Source organism: Halyomorpha halys, unplaced genomic scaffold, assembly GCF_000696795.3.
Source record: "Halyomorpha halys isolate HHAL.00 unplaced genomic scaffold, Hhal_1.1 Scaffold692.1, whole genome shotgun sequence".
NCBI classification, from domain to species: domain Eukaryota; kingdom Metazoa; phylum Arthropoda; class Insecta; order Hemiptera; family Pentatomidae; genus Halyomorpha; species Halyomorpha halys.
In genome coordinates, this window is record NW_027113553.1 from 103,382 (window position 1) to 129,220 (window position 25,839).

The 25,839-nt window shown below is 31.8% G+C and overlaps 1 protein-coding gene and 1 long non-coding RNA gene across 2 annotated transcripts; one reads left to right on the forward strand and one right to left on the reverse strand.

Annotated features, from left to right (window-relative positions):
- Nucleotides 1-108: 108 nt before the first annotated feature.
- On the forward strand, nucleotides 109-8,014 carry LOC106685439 (leucine-rich repeats and immunoglobulin-like domains protein 3). Its single transcript, XM_014428108.3, has 6 exons — nucleotides 109-256; nucleotides 964-1,126; nucleotides 1,230-1,378; nucleotides 2,691-2,906; nucleotides 3,977-4,170; nucleotides 6,221-8,014. The coding sequence occupies exons 2-6, from the start codon at nucleotides 974-976 to the stop codon at nucleotides 7,141-7,143; spliced, it is 1,635 nt and encodes a 544-aa protein (XP_014283594.1). The 5' UTR covers nucleotides 109-256; nucleotides 964-973; the 3' UTR covers nucleotides 7,144-8,014.
- A 1,959-nt stretch (nucleotides 8,015-9,973) lies between these two features.
- LOC106685441 (uncharacterized) lies at nucleotides 9,974-21,273 on the reverse strand. The gene is made up of 3 exons (XR_010844417.1): nucleotides 19,104-21,273; nucleotides 12,398-12,574; nucleotides 9,974-10,218 (listed from the first exon to the last, which is right to left on the reverse strand). It is a non-coding gene; the product is annotated as an uncharacterized lncRNA (long non-coding RNA).
- Nucleotides 21,274-25,839: the final 4,566 nt, after the last annotated feature.

Sequence of the window (25,839 nt, forward strand, 5' to 3'; positions counted from 1 at the left end):
TAGAATGATTGTTATGGATTTACAAAACCTAATAATTTCATTAAAGTCCGATTGATATAATATTGCAGTTAAAGTTCCTCTATAAGTTTATTAGATACAGTTGGAAATGGTTTACCTTATTTTTATCATGTCTTATCTCAAACCTTATCGTACTTAGTTTAAACTAGCTAGGTTGAACACGCCTTTCAAACCTTATTAAATAATTGTTTTAAAATGTTAATTTTTGCAAGTTTGGACGAAATAACAGAGACAAAAGGTAATACTAGTCAAAATATTGTTTTGTAATTTATTTGCTTAACATATTTAAATATTTACACATTCAAATTTTCACAAAATTGGTGAATTAAATTTTCTCTTTAATAAATTTTGAGGATAATTATTTTTTACATTGATTGGTAGGATAATATTCTCCAATTCATGAAATTCATAAATTAGACTGAAAATATATGAAAAAGTACTATTGTTAAGACAATTATTTTTAGCTGCTAATAAGTAAATCTTAAGCGAAAATAAAATAATTTTAAGTATGAATACCATCACTATTGCAGGATTTAATTTTACAATTAATAAAGTATTGAGAAAAATCCATACAGATTGAATTGTAATTAATTGCTAATTGTTACTCAGAACTCTCAATTGAGATGAGTCACTGAATCATGATTTTTTAAAACTAAATTGTCAACTGAAAAAAAAAAATCTGTAATTAGGATAAACATATTTTAATTTAATTTAATTTTAATCAGATCTTTAAACAAATATATATTTAGATAAATTAAAAAAACAAAAACAATAAGATGAGAATAATTGGGAAAACTATTTAAATCAAGTTTAATTTCTATTGATAAATATTGGAAATTTAACTAGCCAAATTAAAAATCTTTAGCCCAACTTTACATTAATTATGTGCTGATTCATGCGACATATATTTATTTAATAGTATTAATTATTAACCATGCATTATAGGGTTGAGGAGATGCATATCCATGGCTTGATCTTGCTGTGTCTTTTATATGGAGTTTTAACTAAACACTGTCCAGAGAAATGTTCATGTTACAGGGACAAAGTGAACTGTGCCGGCCGCTCATTATCAAGCTTGGATGAATATGACTTACATTTAATACAATCAGTAAGTTGATAAAAGTGCAGTTTTAGAACAACCACCAATAAGATTTTAAAAAATATACAAAACTATCAATAGCTTCAATTCAAAATTAAACTTTTTTTTTTAGTTTGACCATGTGGATATCTCCAGAAACAAATTTACTATATTTCCTCTATTAGATGCAAAATTTATTAATGCATCAAAAAATAATTTTCAACTGTTTCCTGATATTATAAATGGAGTTCAGTCTCTTTCATTGAGATATAATCAGATGAGGTAATTTTATAATAATTAAATATTAAAATTACTTAAACACTAGAGCAAGTTTATTTTAGGTACTAAGTATCAATAAAAACTAAAGGACTAATAACATACTTTGCTTGAATAGCAGCACATCTGACAAAAAAACGCATATACATATTTGACATATTCTATAGATTGTTTGTTGGCTGTTGTTACTTTATGACAACCCTGATAGCTTTAGGACAGTCCAAAGAGGAACCACAGTAGAGAAAGACACCCCTGTTCATGGTTAATATCTTTGAAACACTTTCATTTCAAAATAAAACCAAAACTTCTGTTTTTGTCAGATAAGTCATAAATCAAGCAAAGTATCAATATTTGAAATAATTGTTACGGATTATATTTATAGCTAAGATGGACAGAAAATACCTTTATCAAATATAATAAATAATGGAAAATAGGTAAAACAATTATATTAACAATTTTAATGTTTTCTCAATTAACATATCTAATTAATAATTGAATTTTGTAAGTATGGCAGCAATTATTAAGTGCTATAAATAACAAACAAATCTGTCAGCACTAAATAATATTTAAATAATTACAAATATTATAATGACGCACTAACTAAAAATTTACAGCACTCAACAAATAGACAAAGTCGAAACATATTTTAATAACATAAAAAACTAATAAAAATATGATACGTTTGAAAAATTTTAAATGAAAAGTTTAAAAAACCTAATCTAAAAACTGAAGATTCCAAGAACTGATTAGTAAGACCTATTACTCATAGCAGGAGATGGAGGTTCATGAAGTAATGGCGTTCACTTAAAATTTTGATTATAAAGAAGTTTATTTTTCAATTTTATTTTGATATTTCCTAGATAGTTTAGCAGTAATTTGTTTCTCAATCCATGCAGAAGTCTCAACAAAATGATTTATGTGCTATTGCCATAAAGTTGTAATCACAGGTTAATAGTAAATAAATAATATTTTTGACTCACATATCTTTTATCATTTTCAGCATTGATAATGACAGTTATACTAAAAATGTTATGTATATTAAATGAGGACATTTTAATTTTGTTAAGATTTAACCTAAGAAAAGGTGATAAAATTGTTTTTACCTATTTTTAATTAGAAACTCAGAACAATAATTACATCTTTTTACATAATATGTTAACGATTAAAATACTAATTCTACTTGAATATTTACAGAAAATAGACATGAGTGATGTTGAAATATTGATTTTATGTTGATAAATACCAATATTAGTAGTTGTATCAAAATAATCGAGAACTTTATATCATTGCTAATTAACTATATCTATTTGTTACACAGAGATGTTTTATCTGAAAACTGCCCTGTTAGCCTGAGAAGCCTAGATTTATCGGAAAATCCAATTAAAACAATAAATATTGCTTGCGATGGATTGGCTGTGCTAGATCTATCACACTGTGACATTGAGATTTTACCAGAGACGTTTTTAAAAAAATTATCATCTCTTGAGATCTTAAATATAGGTGACAATCCTCTTAGAAAAATAAGTGACTTGGTGTAAGTATGCATAACAATTCAGAATATTATAAATTTTTTATTTATAATTAACGTGCTGGAACAAATTAGTTCCCAAAAAAATCTCAAGAATTCATAAAACTTACTTAGTCATTATCAAAATTTTGGTGACATCACTTGTGACCTAACGATTTGTAGTTGGACATTCTATTTTTATGGAGATTTAACTAGCACCAAACATTTTGCCATCATTGACAGTTATATAGACTCATCATTCTTCTATTTATGAAATAAATGTTAAGAGAAGAAAGTCTTTATTCTAGATTTCTTCCCCTTCAATCTTTCAAATTTCTGAATTGGCAATCCAAATTCACAGCAGAAATTTTCATTTATAGTCTCACTTTTTTCTTTACCACTCTGATTCTTGAAGAACGTGGCCTCCTTAGGCCAATTCTTCCATTTCTAATAATGTTTTAAAATACTCAAAATTTTCTTATTACATGTTAAAAAAAAAAAAAAAAAAAAAACTAGAAAAAGGCTAATTAAAAGAGCATATATTTTAATAAAATCTTGAGTTAAAAAACACATAATTGTTCCAGAATAATAATGCAACTGTAAAATTTTGGTGAAATTGACTTTAAATTGTTGGCAGGCTCAAAAATAGATTTACTAGATGCTAGTAAATCGACATAATTGTACTTACAAAATTCCAAGTTTTTTAAGTACATTTACGACGACTTGGAAAAATCCAGTAAATTGATTTTTGAGCCCACCATCACAATCAAATCAATTTCTTAAAGTTTACATTTGCTTAGTTATTCTTCTGAACCAGTGATGCACTATATTATTTACTTTTTTAAGGTTCCATAAATAAATAAAGATCCATGCCAATACTTTTAAGTTAATACTTACAATTATTCTCTATAATTAGAGGATGAATGTCTCTAATTCTTTATAATGCAATCAGTAATATTTTTAAAATCTGTATTTCATGGGTGTTAAACTAAAATTATTTTTTATTTGTTAGTTCACACACAAATATTAAAATATACATAATAATTTAATAGTTATTATAATATGTTCACTTAAAATTGCTAATTTAATTGTTACAGTTCTTTTTCACTCCAAGAACTACGAATTCAAAGAACACAGTTTAGAGTTTTGAAACCAACAGCTCTCACTGGTTTGACAAAACTAAAATTCCTTGATTTAAGTGGTAATAAACATATGCGAATACTTGATTTCCATACAAATGCAGAAATTTTAATTGCACAAAACTGTTCTTTGGACTCTGTGGATTTTTCAGGTGAGTATTTCTGTCTATAAGGAGATAAAAATTTATTACTATATTCCAAGACTCTTAGCTTACCGGAGGGAACTAACATCAACAGGGATATATATTTATTTTCCACGTTCAGATAAATCTTTTTTTATTATTGAACTTTAATACATACAAGTCAGTCGATGCACATCTCTCTTGTATGAAATACATTACATAAATTCTACTGTCATGTCAAATAAATATGTCATAATCCAAACTGATTGTGAATTGTCATTTTTGATACTTTAAATTGGATTAAACACCATAGCATTGGCCTGAAATGGATATGGGGTAGCCAATTCAGAAGTGTTTACCTTATCAAAAGCTGGAATGTGCCAGCCCAAACTAGAGTTGAATTATAGAAGCTCATTAAGAATGCCATGAGGATCTACCATGGGTCATATCCCAACATAATTATGATGATAAATCCCTTGAAACTCCAATACTTAGCAATAATAAAATATTGTATACAGGAAGTATGCAGCATTCAATTCTAAAAAAAATAAATAAAAACCAAGATTTTTCGATTGATCTACTATCAATATCTATAAATTGGATTAATCAAGCTAAAGTAGGTTGAGTATAGCCAGGAGATAAATGTCCGAATTTCAACATGACCACTTGGTTAACTAGAATTCTAATTTGTCCTCAGTCTTTTCAGGAATGCAAACATGGCATCTGCCAACTGATCCTTTTGCTCTTAGCCTTGCACCCATGAACATTTGGCTTTTTGGGTACCTAAGACGATAAGAATTTTTAATTCTGTTACTGTAATTCTTTTAATCAAGATGAATAAATGAGTGGTGGTCAAAGTTAACATAAAGATAGTAAAAAATATTTATTAAAAATCTATGCAGGAGTAAACAGTTAATAACTGTTCATAACTATTAAACTATTCAAGTATTTTTATATTTGTTTTAACCTTTAGATCCATCCTGACCAGCTAGCTAGCTGATAATTAATATGGTGAACTATTCAATATATGATAGCGACTCTTTTAAAGTACTTATTGGATGGCTGTCATTACGATAAGTGAAAGGAATACTATCTTAAAGATAGCTAAGGAGTTTGTTTTGTTAAATTCTTTCTAATCAACAACAATTTTAATTCTTCTATCTTCATTCAATTAATATCTTGGACTATGTGTAATAAACCTTAAGTCTCTGGTGTGAGAGGTATTTCACCAAAATCAGAAAGGTGTTTCTTAGTTCATTTTGGTGACCCGTTTTACATACAGAACAACCCTGCTTATGTCATCAACAAAATCTAATCTCCAACTTTCCTCTACATTTGGGTAAAATCAGATGAGTCATTATATGTTATAATATGGAAACAACAAAGTTTCAACCCACACAATCCCTGAAATTATCATTAAAATTGGATTAACAGTTCGATTGAATACAAATGTGACTACAGACACTGAACCGAATTAGTTCCTTTATATTTAAAACATAAAATGCAATTGAAAATTTTTGATTTTGAGGACATAAATAATTTTTAATACTTCCATGAATACAAAGCTACTCCACCTTTGATAGTGAAGAAGCGAAAATTCCATTATGTATTCCCTAATTTAATCTTTTCTAAGTACTTTCATTTCTTTTTACAACCAGTTAAATCGGAGAGCCAATTAAGCAGGAGCCGGCCAAGCTGAGTTCGACTGTACTTCTAGGATTTTTGTGTGAAATTAGTTTCAAAATAGTTCTTTATGCTAGAATGTTATTATATAATATATACACGACTGGAAATAAAGTTGGATTGGAGAAGGAAATATAGAATGCAGGAAGCAGTAGGAATACAAAAAAAATTAAAACAGAAGCAAAAAGTTGATAAATATTGAACTGCAATAATGAAAATTCAATTTTATTTGAGAAAACAATTTAGTGAAAATATCAATGCCCAAAAAATATATATTTTGTACACTATAGTGAATTCCTCACTGAGAACATTAAAGTATTAAAATAAAATTATTGTTAATAAAAATTGTTATTATTAATTGTTGACTATTATACCATTCATTTTTGTTATTTTTTAGGCATGCCTAATCTCAGAACAGCAGTTGTTGATCACAATGTAATAAATCGTATACATTTCCTGAATTCACTGGTTGAATTACATGCTAGTAATAATTTGATCACTTATATAGACTTACATAGTCTTAAAATTGCTGACTTGAGCTACAATGCCATCTCTGCATTAAAATTAAGACCTATGGACTGGCTTAATATAACTGGAAATCAAATACAAAATTTGAAGTTAGTTTCTATGAATCTTCTTGAAGCTTCCAACTGCAAATTAAAAAGCATTGAGATCAATAGAGTCAATATCCCCACTCTCAATATATCTCATAATGAATTGGAACATTTTCCGGGAGGAATGAGTGCAACAATACTCGATGTCAGTTATAACAGACTAAGTACATTTAAGAGTCAAATAAATGGCATAGCGGAGATCCATCTTTCGGGTAATCGCCTGGTTTTAGCAGAAGATGTCATTGCCCAAGGAAAAATGCACCTTAACGACAATCCATGGACTTGTGACTGCAGGATGGACCATCTGTATCGACTAGCTGAGGATGCCAACAATCTATTGTGTGCACACCCAAAAAATGTTTCAGGTAAAACATGGGCAGATGCATGCTACCGCAGCAGAATACCTCGCTGGATGCTGAAACATCCTTATATACCATTTATTATTTCTACTACACTTCTTTTTCTAGCAATTTTTTGTTTTTATTGGATCAGGAAAATGCTTGATACTCCTCATCTACGTTCAGGAGAAGAAGAAGAAAACAATCACGTTGTTGAAACCGTTTTACCACAAATTGTCATAAATGACCAGCTACCAAGCTATGAAGAAGCTCTTCTAATGCCTGGAATAGCTAGGAAGGTCAATGTTGTTACACAGACTCGGTCATATGAAGTATTATCAAGAAGACTTAGTTCTAATTCAATATAATGTGTTCAATTTAGGTACAATAAGACCAACAATTATGATAATTGTATTGCTAACTTTTTTTCATATAATTACTAAACAGAACAACTCAAAAAAGGGAACAAATGAATATGTAAAAAAAAAAAAATTTAATATTTCTAATTAGTTGTATATCTAACAGTGACTTATCAAATATTTTTTAAAGATGTTGATACAAAAAACCTTTTTTAAAAAGTCCGTTATTTCATATATTATCTGTGTAAATGTATATACAGATGTAATAATGTTATAACTTCTCAGAATTATGAGCTACAAAGACATTATTTTTAAGGATTAGGTTATAATGACTAGAATAGTAAGTTATTATTGATTGCTATACTGACTTGTATATAAATATATTAAAACAAAATTTAAATTAGAAGTAACAGAATATACAGAAGTCATTTCTTTTTTTAAAATTTGAATGAAAAAAGTAGGAATTAAATTTTTAAAAATAATATCACTTGGAATAAAATTCTATGCTTTAAATTTATGGCAAATGAACATTTTTTTTAATGTATTAATTGTAAATAATTAGTTCTAAGCTTATTATAAATTATTCCTTATAAAAGTATTGTAATATATTTTTCTAGTCAATGCTGATATGAAAATTGACACAAATATCAGACAGAAAAAATATTAATTGAACTTTTTGAAAATAGTTTCAAAATATAGTAGTTTTTTAATATAACAAAAATATGTTGGAGGCATCTGTGGTAATTTAAGTATGTGTAAGTGTAAAATTAATGTTATTCATTCTTTTGAAATAATTTTTGTGACACAATAGATTAAATATTTGTGAATTTCAGAAATATTTGTTTCGTTTTTGTTGTAAATAAAAATATATTCTAAACTGTTTTAGTGACATTCACATACCTTTTATATTATTAGAAAATACTGAAAAACATAAAATAATAATAAAAAGACTTCCCTTTTTAAAATTTTATTTCATTCATGCTCATTTTTGTTATTCAAACTTTGTTTGTATTTTTTTATATTTTACTAACATTCCATTAGGATGATATTATGGTTAAAAAAGTTTCAAAATATAAAACCAAAGCACTGTAAAAGACCAATTATAAAAAATAGAAATTTGAGGATAAAAAGTTTCAGAGTGCATATACTACGAATTCCAATTTCTAATTTTGGTTTGCTGAATTAAAAACAAAAGAATTCTGAATAATATTTCTTCAAAAAAATTAAATAATACTGGAAGATCACTAGTAATTATTTAATTAAATAATATTTTGCGATTGTTGAATTTTAAGTATTTTATACTTCTATCATTTGTACTAACTCTCCCTCACCTCAATGGTGTCAGTTATGATCTTATGGTTTCTTTAAATTTATCCCTTGGTGATGCTTGAGTGTCACATCTTTTTGATGCTCCACGTCTTGGATTGTCTCCAACATTATCGTATTCCGGATTAAAGAGCGATTCACTCCAATTTTTTTTTATCCACCATAGTTTTTGGATCTTGTCTGGGACCAATGAACTTCTGATGTATAAATGGTGGTTATTCCAGGAGTATACATATGTAATAAAAGAGAAGTATTTGCATCGTTGAACTGATTATAAACATGAGCATCAGTTTTAATATGTAGTTTCTCCATAAAAAATGTATGGCATGTATTTTTTTCTCTGTTAGCTAAATACACCTTGGAGATCTTTATTAAATATGAAATTTCACATTAACTCCTTCTAATCAGGTTAAAAACACTTAATGGATATGTTTTCCTCATCAGGATCAGCACACCATATTAATTTGTAATCAAAATTCCTATTTAACTACATTTAAGGTTGTCTGTTTCTTCATTTTACCAGTTACATTTGCTAAAGTTCTTGCCAGTAAGTTAATTTGATAGAATAACTTTCAAAGATAGTGTAATCTGTTTTACTGGGATCTTAAGGGAATTAGGATTTTTTATTACTTGAAGAGGCTTTTTATTTACCGTTTTCCAAATAGGCAGGCTTAAAATGATAGTTGTCTTATTTAGAGAGGGTTCTATAGAGGCTAATAGAGGTGGAAATGTAACATTTTTCATTTTTAGAGGTGAAAATATAAATAAAAAAATGTATGTTTTATATATGTACTTTTATTTTGGAAAACAATAAAAAAATAAAGGCTTAAATAATCAGTTATATTCACCTATATTTAAGTGCTTCTATAAGGTGTTCCACGATAGTATAAATTTTATCAAATATACCAAGATTATCAATATTTGATATCTCAAAATATTTATGTAATGCTTTTTCTGTGTCATAATTTGAAGCATCTTCACACCTCTCTATTATTCAGACCTTAGATAGTACTGAAAAACAAAGCTTTTCTGGAATAAATTCAAATGTTTGTAAACATATCACAACCTGTCCAAACCTGTATTACTTATACAGACTATTGGGACACCAAGTTCCAATTATTGAGGTAAACATCATTAACTCTAACAAATCAAATCTCAATTACATTATCAGTAACAGAGGTACTTCAATGCAAAAGTAACTAAACTTCATTGAGAATATCAGTAGTAGAGGTTTCTTTCTCACATACCCAAGGGCCACCTAACCAGGTTGAACTGAACTTTATTCGAGAAATTCAGTTTTCAGGTTTTTTCCCTGAATTTTCAGAAAAGAAGTTTGAATAAATGGAAACATGTCTTGAACCTCATCGATAAATATTAATTAAGTTTAGTAAACAGTACTTAATATTCCCATTTGTTTTTATTACAATACAATAATTTATAAACTTCAAATTATTCCCTTCCAAGTAAGTAAAGTACACTACTGTAAAATTTAAAAAAATGAAGCTACATTATATCAATTTTTTTAATGGTTTTTATTCATTAGTATATAAATTTATTTTATATTAGGATCAAGAAAATTAATTATATGATATTGAAACTCTGGTAGCTTTTTAGCATTCTGTTCTTCAATAAAGACATTCCAGATTCTTTATACAGCTTTTGTGAATGACTCGCTATTATACTCATCTGTCAACTTAACGTTTCGGCTTCGATGAAGGGTATAATAAATATTGAATAAAATCAAACATATGATCATCACTAAAACAGATGTTAATATTCATTATAATTTAGTAGAGGGAAAAGTACAGAAGTAAAGTTTTTAAATTATGATTTTTTTTTTTTTTGTAACTTATATATACACTATTTTAAAATTTATCCCTTTAAGACAAATTGTGAGTTATAATATTTTCATAAAAATCATATATATTATTGTTTTTGTTTTTTAATGTAAGCATAATTATTACATTAATCATAAGTTTTAACATGGCTTCTTCACTAGTCATTAAGGGGAAGGAATTGTTAAAAATCAAGCAACGTGCAGTTTTTATGAGAAAAGCATTTTTAAATTTAATTCAAAAGCTATCAGTAATGTACGGAGTCCACATTGTTTTAAAATACCTAATAAATTAATTCTGTGTACTGTATCAATATATCACACAATTGGGAATTTTTCCTGAAATGAGTTAGTGCATCTAAAAATTAGAAAATAGCAACATATTGTAAAAATATAAACTCAAAATATGCATGATAAGATTTTAGTTTACTGTTCAAGCTATATCTCTTTTTTTGCAAGACTTTATTTAAAGTGCTTCAAATGTGTGTTATCAACAATTCTTGATTACATAATTGCATCAATGTTTTTCCAAAGGTGTGATATAAATAAATACTCAATAAACTTCACAAATTAAGAAGCTGATAGGGGAAGGTTTAATCAATCAATTTAGATAAGATTAATTGATACAGAATGTTATATTACTTTTTATGGGGAACAAAAATATTTCCAAATAAATCACTTGTTCAGGAACAATTATATTTGTTTTGAATATTCTGCACACTACTCTAATTATATTAAATAAACGATAAGTCTAATTTATGCGTTAGTACTATATTTAAAAATTATTACAAGAAGATATTTAAATAAATCCATAGGAGTAAATAACTAAACACATCAACTTTTCATCAATTTAAGGATCATCAGAACAGAAAAAACATATAATCACATAAAGGAAGACCTAAAAGAGGCAAATTAGAGACATTACACCAAAATAGTTAGAGAGAGCATAAGTTGAACTATTTCTGGAGAATGCACTACTATATTAGGTTTGAATTAGTGTAGTTTGATATTTTTCAATCATGATGTCAATTGCTAAAATGATGATTGGTAGATTATGTAGTATCCTGATAATAAATTTATCCTAGAGACAATTTTTCTTTATTATTATGCCAATAATATATTTGTTTTTTACTTTTTTATTAAGTTACGCATGTATTAGTAGGCAACAATTGAAATATTGGGGATAATGATCAGGAGAGGAGGGAGGAGGCAGTCAAAATAAAACAAACAGTAATAGTGCACAGTTTAATAAACAAAATAAATGATTGTGGCACAATAGTATCACTGCTGAGCCCTTCCATGCAGAAGTGGAAGGGAAATTTTGGTTAGAGAATTATTGCTGAGATAATGACAACACTAAGGGCATCATGTCCTATTATAAACTTATCAACATCTATCTATATAAACCTAAGAGACCCAATTAAATTGTAAAACTCCTTTTATACAGTTTATAACATACATTTTTTCAATCTTAACTGGAAATACACCTTTGTTGGCAAAACATTGAAATCATATTACCACTGAAATTCCTTGGATCCTGATAATAAATTTATCCTAGGGACAATTTTTCTTTTGGAGAGTCTCCTTCATTTCTTTTGATTTATCTTTCATACACTTTCCTTTTCTATATTCATACTTTTTTTAAATTACATTTTTATTTTGCTTTACACTATAGTTTACATTTCCCTTTCATATCATAGTTTCATATCCCTTTGGTCTCTCTTATTTTATATTTTTATCTCTAGATGATTAGTTAAGTGTGATTTCATGAATTTCATTTACATTATTTATACTTTTTACTGTATCGATTTATTTATTTTTCTTTTCAACATAAGAACGTCAAGAAAAGCTCAGAAGGAGGCCTGTAAAAGTGCGTTGAAATATTGGTATTCTTTAAATAATTAAATGTGACTGTTTTATTAATATTTTTTTTCTGTCATTAATTTAGTATGATAAACTTAGTTACCATATGTATACTAAATGTATTATATATGAAACGCAAATTCAGCAAAACTTTTTTTTTTTTAGTGCCTAATACTTTCATTTTATACTAAATAAATACATAAATACTTTTGGATAAGAAGGAATTTGCTCTCAACATACCTAAAAAAAGTGGGAGGTACAGTGATAGAGCATGCGCATAAAATGAGAAACCATCAGGGGTAGAACAAGAATTTGTTTCCTTCTCTGGTTGTGGTGCACAATATCCTCCCTCTTCATCAATTACTTCATTCCACAGCCAAGGAATGCCTCTTGAAATTCTCAAAAAGGATAATATACCTGTGTAGAAAAAATTAATTACTAAAATAATAAAAATAAAAGTTTTGACTACTTACTATATAGTCAGTATTTTAGTGTTACTGAATGCAATAATAAATAAAGTCTGGGGGTCAATAGATCTTCAATTATCAAATGGAACCAGAAAAAAAATTATCAATTTCAATATAATAACCCAGATATCTTATTTTACTTCTTGGATTTGCTTTGGTCCTTGTTTGTAAAAATAAGCAGTCACAAATAATATTAAATAAATTTAACATGGATTTATTAATTTTATTTACAAGGGAGTGTGAATATAGATTTACTTATCAGGAATTTGTGTTTTATTAAAGATTCTGTTCAAACAAACAATGTTTCGAAGACAAGAGATAGCAGTATTCCTAACCTCTTTGACTTAGCTACTTTTCTAAAGGAAAAAATAGTGCTATTTTTGTTCTAAAATAATCATTTGATTTAGGCATCTTTCTTTGGGAAACATTAGTGCAATTTTTCATCTTAAACAAACATTTTTATCCTTATTACAAGGAGAATGCCAGAAAAAAAGTTTGAAAATTTTATTAAACATCGCATCAAAAAGAAAGAATCTAAAGAAATATTTACATTCATATTGGTCATTAGCTTAATTATTTTCTCATGGAAAAAGATAAAGGAAGCAACAATAAATATTCTTCCAAGCTTAACAACATGAAAATTTTAATTTATTTATATATAAATAAAAGAAAATCCATCAGTAACAGATTGGGTTCCTGACCAATATACAGTTTTTCTTCAATATTATATTAACAAGTTATCATTTTAGTATTTCACTAGAACTATTTGTAATATGTAGGGAAAAATATGATTATAGATTAAGGAAAAAAAAAGAAAAGAAAATTGATTTTACCACAAGATTTATTAAGATATATAATCCAAATAATTCCTAATAGTAGAACAAAATCATTTAATAATACAACATATAAATCAATACAAATGTAAAAGAAACAAGTGAGCATCTGTTAATAATATTGATATTTCATTCTACACAGATCATGTTTGAGTGATAAGTGTGTTAAAATTGAATGATAAGTGGATAAAGGTGATATATAAAATCTAGTTCTGATAAAATTGAATTCAAATCACTTGTATCCACTAAAAGACAGATGAGTATCGTTACTTGGGATCTTTACTGGCTGAGTTCTGAGTTTACTATTGAATTTATGTAAAAAGAAGGCAAAGATATTAAAAATATATCACATTATACCTTTACCAATAGCAATGATTAATTTCCCCCTTAAAGTTACTTATCACCATAATCCACTTGACCCTTCCATTGCAAGACCATACTGAAAAGTACAAAGTTTTTTTTTTCTTCTAAATAACTTTCACAATTAACAATACAAACATAAATTTATACTTATACATTTTATAATTTCATTTTGATCCCTTATTACCTAAGTATTTTATTTTATTTATTTTTTGTACCTTAAACACTCAAAATCTTAAAACAGTGCAAACTAGGTTTAAAACACTTTAACTTCAACCAGCTCAAATTAGTTTTAATTTTTAACAAAAGGTACCTAGTTTTATTTTCAATAACACAACAAAATTATCAATTCCGAACATAAAGATAACAAAACAACTTAAAATAGGAAAGAAAGACTTTCTTAGAACAAAACTTGTTTTAAATAAAATTATTGCCATACAATTATTTACTTCAAACATTCTACCATCTACAGACCCGAAGATTTATTCTTATTGTTAAGATTTATCTAAACCATTATATTTGGTTGTGCAGAATAAATACAGGCAACAATGCTCATGTCTAATGTCTTGCTCATTGGAATTTGATAAAATAATGTTAGATGGATAGCAAACAACTATGAAAGCAATTTTATTTAAATTAATGCTTTGGCAGAAGATACATTTAATCTGCTTTCTAATATATGTGTTCCTAAAGCTCTAATTGAGTTCAGTATTCTGAACTACAATTTCTGTTTGAATAGCATTTTGGGTGTGAAGAGTTTATTTATGCCAGTAGATATAAATTTCATTATGGACTGAGAAAACCAGAAGGGTAAAAGGATTGGTTGGAAAGAGTATGAGCATCGGCAGGCTATTGTAGTCAGGAATATAATTATTTAATCTTTACTTAATTAAAGATAATAATACCTCGCGTGATGTATAAAGAAATACAGAATTTTTAATTGAACAAGACAATATTTCAAATAAATATGTAGAGGTTATAAATAGAGGAGGGCTAACAATGCCATCGAATGTTGAAGTTATGAGAGTGGAATAATATTAGACCGACCATGCAAATTGAAACAAGCCTAACGTTAGAACACCGGCAAGAAGTGGAGGGATTACGCTCCCGCCTGATACGGTAGAGATCGCCTTGGGTTCAGCCTTTATTAAGAGTCACTATTTGAATAATATAAATTCAACAATGGAAGGGTCTTCCTCTCCCCCACCAATCTCGAAGAGAAAAACGCTAATGACGTAAAAAACAAGGACATGGAACGCATCTAATGGGATAAATTTGTAGCAGGCAGCGAGCATGGAGTGCATCTGCAATCCACCAGAGCATGGCACTGCAAGCCTCTCTCTCTCAGAAGCTGTTATCCCAAGTATATAGTATAATTATAATAAAAATATTGTTACTTGTTCAGATGTTTTTTTTTTGTTTTTTTTATATGTAATATTTAATGATGTAATTTAAATAATAAAAAAGATTTAGCAAAAATAACGTAACGAACTATCTCAAGTAACGTTGAAAGTGTAACCTCTCAGTGACAACTGAGAGGTTGAACTTGAACACATGGCAATCGATAATGTCCCTCTTGAGGACACACACATATTAAAGCGTCATCAACCACAAAGTGATGGTGAAAAGAGTGATAATAGTGATGCTGGATGGACAGAAGAGCCGAAAAACCAAGCTTTCAGGCCTAAAGAACAGGGACTAATTCTTCACAGAACCAAACTCGCATTTATCTACAAACAGTGATTGACCACAAAGCCACACTTGAATTGCTAAACCAGCACAAAGCGGTGCAATATCATACATTTGCGTCCCAGAGGACAAAACGCTTAAGAAAATTTGTTTTCTACGGGTTTGAAGTGGATCATCTCATCGAGGATATAATTGAAGAACTTTGCCGTCACCTGTCGGGATTCAAAATGGCCCGCCAGCTCACCAAGACAGTCTGAAGTATAACACGGACCTGATTCAGGTAATAACTGATCACACGGTAAACCTCACCACCTTTCAATCGATCCCAGTTATAGACTACATCCGATTCAGGGTGAGCATCTTTAAAGAAGATGGATGTCCTGTCCAGTGCAGAAAGTGCCAGCGGTATGGTCACACCATGACCTATTGCGGCAGACAGTGCGTATGCCCACAATGTGGTGGTCCTCACCTTCTCAACGAATGTTCGGTCATTGGTTGTGAACAGTGCTCCTGCTACGGTCCTCAACTCGGTAGTTAAGTGCTAGTTCAGTGCCTGTCTGCATTGGCTGTTTAACAAACGACCGCCCTCAGCTCTGCGCCCGCAGCTAGCCAGCCAAACAACCGAGACCATGCTGAAAGCTAAGGCTGCTACCCAGCCTGGTACTTCCACTTCGATGGCCGCTGTAGAAGAGGCCACGAACAGTAGAGCAGACCAGCAATCGTGGTGAGAAGAGGCCCCCCACTATGACATTACCACGTGGTCGATAGCCAGAGGTAAAAAGGCTTTTCGACTCAGATCTAGCATCGATAAAACATATTAATATTAATTACTAGTGCGCGATGGCTCATTCCTTAGAGCCAGCTCAGGCCGCAAATCTACCGCCAGACTCCGACGACGATACTGGGTTTATTAAAGTAGGCAGTACATCAAAAGTATCCCTCCGCCTGACGCGATCGATGGCAGGCCAAATTCCACCAGGCAAGACCGAAATTAAACCTCACGCTACGAAAAATCTTCCAACTGAGGCTGGAACCGAGACCTCTCCACAAAAACCTCCCTAACTACCTTCGGTTGCCATGGCAACGGTCGACCCGTCCCTGACCCGATGATATAAAATCCGCCACGCGGAGGCGACACGGCGACACCTGACCGGCGGTGGGTAACACCATGCCAATGGTCACATAGGTGTCGCCGTGTCGCCTCCGCGTGGCGGGTTTTTTATCATCGGGTCAGGGACGGGTCGCCACGTCGGTCGTCGCCCAGTATATAAGGAATGTTTACTAGGCTTAATACATCAGTCTCAAGAACCAGTCCACGTGTGCCTAATCGCTGTTCTACGACTCTAGTCTCCTTCTCTCCTTTACTTAGGTAAGTTAGACATGTAATTCGTAATTATCGTCTTTATGGCCATCCCAAATGCATGATGATGTATATATGTACGGATACGATTTCAGAATGTGTGACGATCTGCATTCCGAGAAACACCTTCTCAACACAGCCACTGTCGTACCTACCACCGAAGAAACGTCTTCTACCCCGCCACCTGTTGACGACGAGGAATGTCCTCCTCCACCGAAAAAGCAGCGGAGGATAGGATCGAGGAAGATTTCCTTATTGCCGATCATAGCTATACTGACGACTGCTGTACAGATGGACTTGATTCGTTCATCGATGGTTTCGAAAGTCCTGCGCCTAATGACGAAGAAGGTACTGGGGGCTACGAGGCCGATACCACAGATATGGGATCAGGTATTGAATGCGTTCTCATGTTTTTCCAAGGGCTTGCACCGACCCTTGGACGACTTGGACTCCGCTGCATACTCGAACATCACCGATACTGTGTCAGACGATTTATTATTCACGACGTCTGGAAACCCGGACGACTTACGGACCCTGGAAGATTTATTCAGGACGTCATTGGCGGAATATCTAAATTCAGTCGACCAGACGGATTCTGGCTTTGCTTCTTCCATGACGACAACGAGGCCCCACATGTCCATTTCGTCCACGATTGCGCCTACAGTAATAAGTCATGCAGATGCGGACCCTTTCCCCCGCGGGGGTTTGCACCCGCATAAGAAGGTTTTAACAAATAAAGCATCATATATAAAAAACAGTTTATTTATTTATTATACATCCCATAACTCCTCTATATCATCATCCTCAAACCAATCCTGTACACCGAAGGTCCTTAATTGCTCCAGGTCGTCCATGACTGCTTGACGCACTTCGGATATAGTTGTATTAGCTGTTTCTGCTTCGCAACGTTCATAGGTAATGTCCTGCGAAGCAGTATAATGAGCAACAGATGTGGGGGGAGTAGCATATTCTAATAATAGTTTATATAATCCATCGGGATGTATGACCCCATTGAGCTGCGGTATTATATGATCCAGCCGACACATCCAATTGTAACGTTTTATTCTGGAATTAAATTCATTATTGGTAGGAAACGGGTCGGCATTACAGGTTACGATTGTAGGTGTACGATATATATGATTACGGTTCTCGTATTTGATATTAGCAGACAGTATAGTACCCGAGAACAACAATTTAAAATTCTCCAACGCCGCCGGTTCCACATTCGGTTCATCGAATATTAAAAGGTTTCTATTAGGGCAATCTTGGAACGGGAATTGACTATATCTATTAGAGTTACCTATGATACCTGTATTGATCATTAGTTTGCCAACTATCTCCGCGAACCACGTTTTACCTACCGACGCAGGACCTTTAATTAAAAGGCAATTAAATTTACCCGTTTTATGATTTAATAGCTTATATACATATTGTAGGAATTCCGTAACGACGGTGGGCGGCATCTGGATATGCAGGACTGTTTTAATGATATGATACGATTCGGATTCCGATAACACGTGACAGGAACTATTATAATAATTGATAGGTTTATTCCGTAGATATATACGTAAGTCGTCTAAGGGTAATTTCGATAATATCGTTCGATAGATTTGCAATGCGTTTTGGAACGCGTTATCGGAACGCCATTATTGGAATGCGTTATGTGCGGAACTGTTACGTATCCTTATTAGCTTACTAGTCCGTCCGCTTCATCTCGGCAACTAAAACTTTTACTCCACCTCCGACTCTCTACCATCTTACCTGGGCCATTTCTACCTGCGTCAGTGTCCAGTGGGTCGTTTCTTGCTTCCTAACTTACTGAATACGCCTTGTCGAGGGGCTTCTGTAGAGTTGTTATCAGGCTGGATAGCCGCCTAAGACTAACTAACCTCACTCACTCATAAGACAACCTCGACAAATTGTTCATCTGAAGTAGTATAGTAGTATTGTTTGTGTTCATAGTAATGAACTGAATTGAAGCATCTTTATTAGTCTCATGGATAGAGATTTATTCAAAAGTTGAATTACAGGAACTTTGTTATTTAGTAACCATGATTACAATGGAAATGACATAAAGACGGTTATATATCAATGTACATAAAGTAAAATTATAGAACATGGAGGATGGAGTGAGTGATATGATTCCATCGCGCCTAGCGGATTGAAGCAAGCTGTTATGTGTTATATTCTATCCAAATTAAAATGTTAGTTAAAATAAAGATCAAAGAAACACTTACATAGAATCAAGAACGTAAATGACATTACACATAAGTAACCAATCCAACAAAACGACACTATTTTTTTTTTTTATATTAAGTTATAACATATGCTTCAAGTTATTTATTTTATTCGACATTTAATAACATTCTTTTAAGTAATTGATTTTAATAAAAATATATGAAAGTAGTATTCATTTAATATTAAAAACATATTAACCCTGAAATGTGGGGTAAAACGTTGGCTCTCATTAAATAGTTTTATAACTATTTAAGTTTTTTCTTTGTCCGCAGCCGAACCATCTTCCTTTTATTATCACACTCAGTCAATCATCGATCTTTCAATAAAAACATATTAGTACAGAATACAATGTAGCTAACATTGTATTTAAGTTCAATAATGCTTAGATTTTAATAAAACGGTGAAAACAGTGAGGTTATGTTATTGTAGAAGTCTAAAATTATTTTTAATTAAGAAAAGTATTTGATGATCATTCATTAAATGACAAAAAGAAGATAATGACCATCTTCAATCATTTAATTCCAACACAACCAAACTAGTTTTCTAAGTAGATCCAGAAAATATCAAATGTTTGTTTCAATGTTGTTGAATATTTTATAAATTATTGGTATTTGGATAAGCACCAAGGAGGCCGAGGCTAAGAGCAGTCTGTAGTCCGGTGTTCACGAGTTCTAATAAAGCCTCTAGTTCAATGCAATTTAAGTTCTGTTTTACACTCCATTAATGAACAAAACATGGTGACAACGGTGCTAAGGTGCCTTATTTGTGTTTAAGAAGATAGTTTGAGTTGCAGCAGGTATTTCAAGCGTTAAACAGATGTCGACAATCAGTACTACGAGCTCATAATTGTACATGGCAGCGACATGGCTGATAACTAGAAGACATTTAAAAGGGAGTTTCAAATTTATGTTAGTGCATACTTTGACAAAGTTTCGGACGAAATACAAATTCCATTACTTCTCCAACATGCCGGCAATGAAGCCCAGGAGGTATTTGAGTCGTTTCAATTGACGGGAGCGGACAAAGGTTCTAAAGGCATTTACGAGCATTTCATTTCCCCAAGTAAGTTTGACTTATAAAAGCTATTTGCTTTTCACAAGAAGACAAGAAGAAAGGGAATCATATGAACTGTTCATGTCTATTCTAAAATACTTATAAAAAGTAAGTAATCATTGATCGTTATATATCGATCTATCGATTGTCTTCTATATCGACACCAACCATTTATTGTAATGTTGTTGGATACGAGATAACAATTTGTAACCTTTTTTTGAATATATTGTTTCATCCCAGAACTGTGTTTTCTACTTGATTTCCTTGTAATTCCTTAATGGTAGTGCTAATCTAAATTGAGACTTACAATTGTTACAAATAGATAAACCCAACATTAGATCAGTGTTGGAGTTTTGCCGCAATAGAATACAGCTATTCGCAGGTATCTAAAATTAATGATCAGGAGCAGATAAAAGAAGAACCCATTGATTTAATAAAGAAAACCAATTCGAACGTATCCACTATTTCACGAATTGTCAAAAATTGTAACTTTTGTAGTTATAATCATGTAAGGGGTATGTGCCCTGCTAATGGAAAGAAATATTCTAGGAATAAGAAATTGAATCATTTTGCAAAGAAATGTCAGAGGGGCGCAGGAAAGCAGAAGAAGGTTGATGTCTTAAAGGATCAGGATACCAGCGGTGATTATGAATATCCTGTATACATGTTGGAGACATCATTTGTTGATTGGTACACTGCAGAATTGAAGGTCTCGGGACAGCAGGTGACTATTAAAGTTGACTCAGGGGTGAAATAATCTTAACTAGATAATAGGGTTCTGTAGTGATTTGTCTAACGATTATTGATGGTAACAGTCAAGAAGGTTTTTGTGATGCTATAGAGTCAGAGTGTGTAAAAATGTAATGTGATTATTAATGTTAGTTAACATAAAAGTTTTCATAATTTATGTCAATAATAATAAACTAATAAATGTTTCTAAGTAGAGTGTTTATTATTTGTTTCCACGTCAAAGTTTACAACAGGTTTGTAGGGGGCTGGCGACTGAGTGCTGAAAAACCTGCCCAGTTTGGTTATAGAAGAGAACGGTCTAAGTCATGTAAATTATTGTGTATTCCTATTACATTACGCTATATCAATATGTATATATATATCAGAGTGTATAGTTATTTATATACAAACCTACAGGTTCTTTAATGTTGAAAAGGGAGAACAAACAAACACATTAACATATTCTGAAATATATTGATATAATTAAATGATTATAATCCAGTAACCAGGTGATCAAGCAACCATATAATCACCTGACCTAATAACCTTAAGTAACCATGTTGTGTTTTACCAAATAAAAGCTAGGTAAATTTTATCTCGCTTTCATTACAATTTTATTTAATAAAAACTTAACGATGAGAATGGATGCTCAGTTACAATTGACATTCGTAATAAGTTCGCTTAATTCATGCTACAATGGAAAAATATCTGCGACCTGCTAGATTCGAATCATTGCCAGACTAGCCTTTTAACACAAAAGAACGGACGTATTGGAAACAACATTTATATTATGGCCCATTCGTAAAGAAAGACGCCACTAACGTGGATAAATGTGCCATTACTTGTGGTAAATACGGTTAGATAGCTTCGATAATGATTTTAGTAATAGTAGACAATAAATTTTCACCATTTATTTCGTTGTTTTGATTGACTGTTGTAGCGGCGCTACCTATCCAAGACCGGCCGTACTAGCATCGAGACGCTTCAAGCCGCGTTTATTCTATACAATTACAATATCTATACAAATAAGATATCTACAATATCTATACAAATACAATTTTAGTTTTATTTTATTGATTTTAATAATTTTCTAGGTCAGAAAAAAAACAAAAAAAAAAAAACAAGGTATTCACTTAAGCTTCCCCTCACCATGTGAGGGCGCGTGAGTAAACAGTTTCTCTTTAAAGTTTTTTAAATCTATTATTTAAAACCTAGTTTTTAAATACCATATATTAAGTTTTCTTTTTATTAAGTTTTAAGTTCATTAAGTTGTTATTTTATTTCTCTAACATGACGAATCCAACAGCGATAGAACTCGATAACAATACGAACAAAACAAAACAAACATCTACCAACCCCACTAAGCAATGCAAGAGACGTCGCATTACTACCACTGACGAACAAGGCTTTACACTCCCAAAAATCACTGCCCGGGTCGATCCTCGACCCCAAACACAAACGAAACTCGACAATTCATACGACACACTCTCAGAAACAAACATCACAGATAACACACTACAAGCACCACAACTAGCACAAGCACAACTACAAAACAATTCAGACCACCTTTAGTAATTAACCCACCGGTATCGGCGGTACAATTACGTGATGCCCTCAAACAGGCTAACATTCTAAATTTCATTATCCGTTCCTCAAAAGATGAAACCAAAATCTTCACCACTACAAAACAAGACTACAACAAAGTTCTTCACTATCTATAGGCAATAGAAGGCGTATATTATTACATACATACGTACGCTCCACGGGGTACCAAACCTCTTGAAAAATTCATTATCAAAGGGTTTAAACCTTAATCACCCTTTAGATTCAATCACCGAAGCATTCTCGGAACGCCTTTCTGGTTTCCGCCAAATTGCATTGAACTAGAGGCTTTATTAGAACTCGTGAACACCGGACTACAGACTGCTCTTAGCCTCGGCCTCCTTGGTGCTTATACAAATACCAATAATTTATAAAATATTCAACAACATTGAAACAAACATTTGATATTTTCTGGATCTACTTAGAAAACTAGTTTGGTTGTGTTGGAATGTCTATATTGTCTAGACTAAAGGAAAGATTTAAAAATATTTCGTTCTATTCGTACTGCTATTTATGATAACAAGTAGTAACAAAGTTAATAGGAATTAATAAATGACTGTAAATTTGTTAACTTTTTAGGGTCTTGATTCGGTGTTCATACATGTCAAACGATCCTTGCAAAACTACTAGTTCAAAGAGACGACTGTCGGGAAGAGAAAAGGACCTTGCTCTCAGACACTTAATGAACCTCAAAGAATCCCCTTATGGCTATAGATCTAAAAAAAGCACAACAAATTATGAGTTATAGCGAAACAGAGCCACCACATTTACCCTCATTAAATGCTTTGAGGTGCCTAAAATATAAGAAGTTAGAGGAGGATCTCATACATCATAATGTGTTGGATGCTATTAGTGAAATAAAATATATGACACTCTACAAAGAATGTATATATGACATAGGACTGGATAAATTTTTTGTTAAATATTGGACGCCCCTCCAATTACAATGCTATAATGAGTATCAAAGAAAGCATCGGAACATCACACTGATAGTAGATGCCACCGGAAGCGTAGTGAAAAAAATAAGCCGTCCTTTTAGAAACAAATCTGGCTCAATTTTTTTGTACCAGTGCATTGTTACAGAGGAAACTGGAAAAGTCCAATTCCCAGTCTGCCAAATGTTATCAGAAAGACACGATAACATAGCAATTCACACGTGGTTTGAGGATTGGAAACGCAGTGGCATAATATCAACCCCCAAAACAGTTATTTGTGACAGATCTCTAGCGCTGCTATCGGGGATCGTAAAGTCTTTTACCCAATATAAATCTCTATCAGAGTATTATGATAGCTGCTACAAAATTTTATTTGATAATCAAATTGATTTAATTCCAAATTGTTTTATCAGGTGTGATATTGCTCACACCATTAAAAATATAACTAGGTGGCAGCCTGTTAGACAAATGCCATCCGGTGTAAAGAACTTTTATGTTCGGCGCTTGGCAGAGGTATTAAAAGCAGGAAATATGTCACTTGCAAAAAGTTTGATTTATGCCATCCTGATGGTTGCTGATAGCGAGTACATTGATGTAAACGAATTGACCACAGAAGATTCCCCTACTGAGAAGGCCCGGAAGCTACTCAAAAAAGCTATTTCCAATGTCGACTTCGAAGAAAGTTATTTCCAAAGTCTCACGGAAGAAGAGCAATTAGCTGAAGAACATCATTTGGATGGGGTAGTTGAAGAAATTATGGAGTGTCAAAATCCCTTTGAAAATTGGGCAAACAAACTACACATGGATGTAAAAGGGAAGTCACAAAGTACAGGAGAACATCTAAACGCACTGTACTGTCCCCAAATCATAAAATATGTGATCAATTTAACTAAAGACTTGCCTTTAGTTCCTGGAGTAATGATACCAGTGTTTGGTCATGGTAAGCCAAGAGCTAGTAGTGCACTGGTGGAGAGCTACTTCAATAATTTAAAAAACAGAATATTCAAAAATGATCAATTACCGATGAGGATGGATTGGTTCCTTATAAAACATATTTTACATCTAGATGGACTAGTTAAATTAGCAGCTCCTACCCAAATTGAAAGTCCAACAAAGGGAATTGAATTACTTGTATCCCTAAGTCCGGATTCCACTGGAACGATATCAAGCCCTGCACCCACACCACTTAAAAACAACGAATCAACTAGAGACGGTACAGCATCTGAGGATGCAGCAAGAGAAAATTGGCGAAACCAAGGTTACTCACAAGCACCAGTCAAAAGATTAAAAGAACAATTAAGCTTAAAAAAGCAAAAGCGCAGGAAATTAAATAGTATAAGGTCATATTTAGTTCGCCAGCCAGATTTGATGAATTTAGAAATTACTAAAAGCGCACCAAGAGCGGTTGGGTTACTAAAAAATGGCAACAGAGCCTCTGAGCTTAAAACACTGACGTATTACGGAGGAGAATCAGTGTCCAAGGTCACATTAACAAATACTTGTGCCTTCGACAGTTTCGCTCAAGTAACCTCTTGTGCATACAATGATAGCTCTGTCTTTAAAGAACTTCTAGAAACAAAAATTAATGGCACAACATCTGGAAAATTTTTAAACTTTTGCAAAGAGTTAGCAACAAAAGGTGTAACCGTTCAAACATACAAAAACAGATTTGAACTGTTACTGGCAACATTCCCTAATCTTGAAGCATGCCCAGGTGAGCTCGGTGTATTGAACACCGAGAGCACAGCAGAAAACATTATAAACAAAATGACCGAAGAATATCCTACATTTCATGATGTAATGTTTTGTCGAAATTGTAGAGTTGTTCAAATGCAGCGAACGTCTTGTCTCAAAATAATAATCCCAGCAACTGGTCTCAAGGGTTTACCAAATTATATCACAGAACTTGTTGAGACTCAGAAAGTTAAGTGCGAGAATGCAAGTTGTCTCGGTGTAAAAACTATAACCAGAAAGCCTTATGGCATGTGGTTAATAATAGAGATTATTAACATTTGTGACGGAAAATTCGAAAACACCGAGACGAATTTGGAACAGTTGGACTCGGATGTACTAACTGAAACAGAGGTGCAAATGATTTTTAAAATTGATCTTTAGTAGTTAATTCTGACCATAAATAAGAACTGAATTATGATTTGTAATTAAAGGTATGAATTGAACATTAAAATCTATTTCAGATTTTTATAAATAGCACTTACTAAAAAAATTCATTTCATTTATACAGTGGAACCTGGCCAAGTGAGACACTGGGGTACTGAGAATCCTCTGCTAGTGAGAAAAAAAATGCGGTCCCTTCGTTTTCTTTCGAAAAACCTCTGATAGTGAGAATAATTTTACCTCTGGTAGTGAGAATTTTTGTTTTCCTTTTTTCTCCCTCTTTTACCATATTTACCTCTGC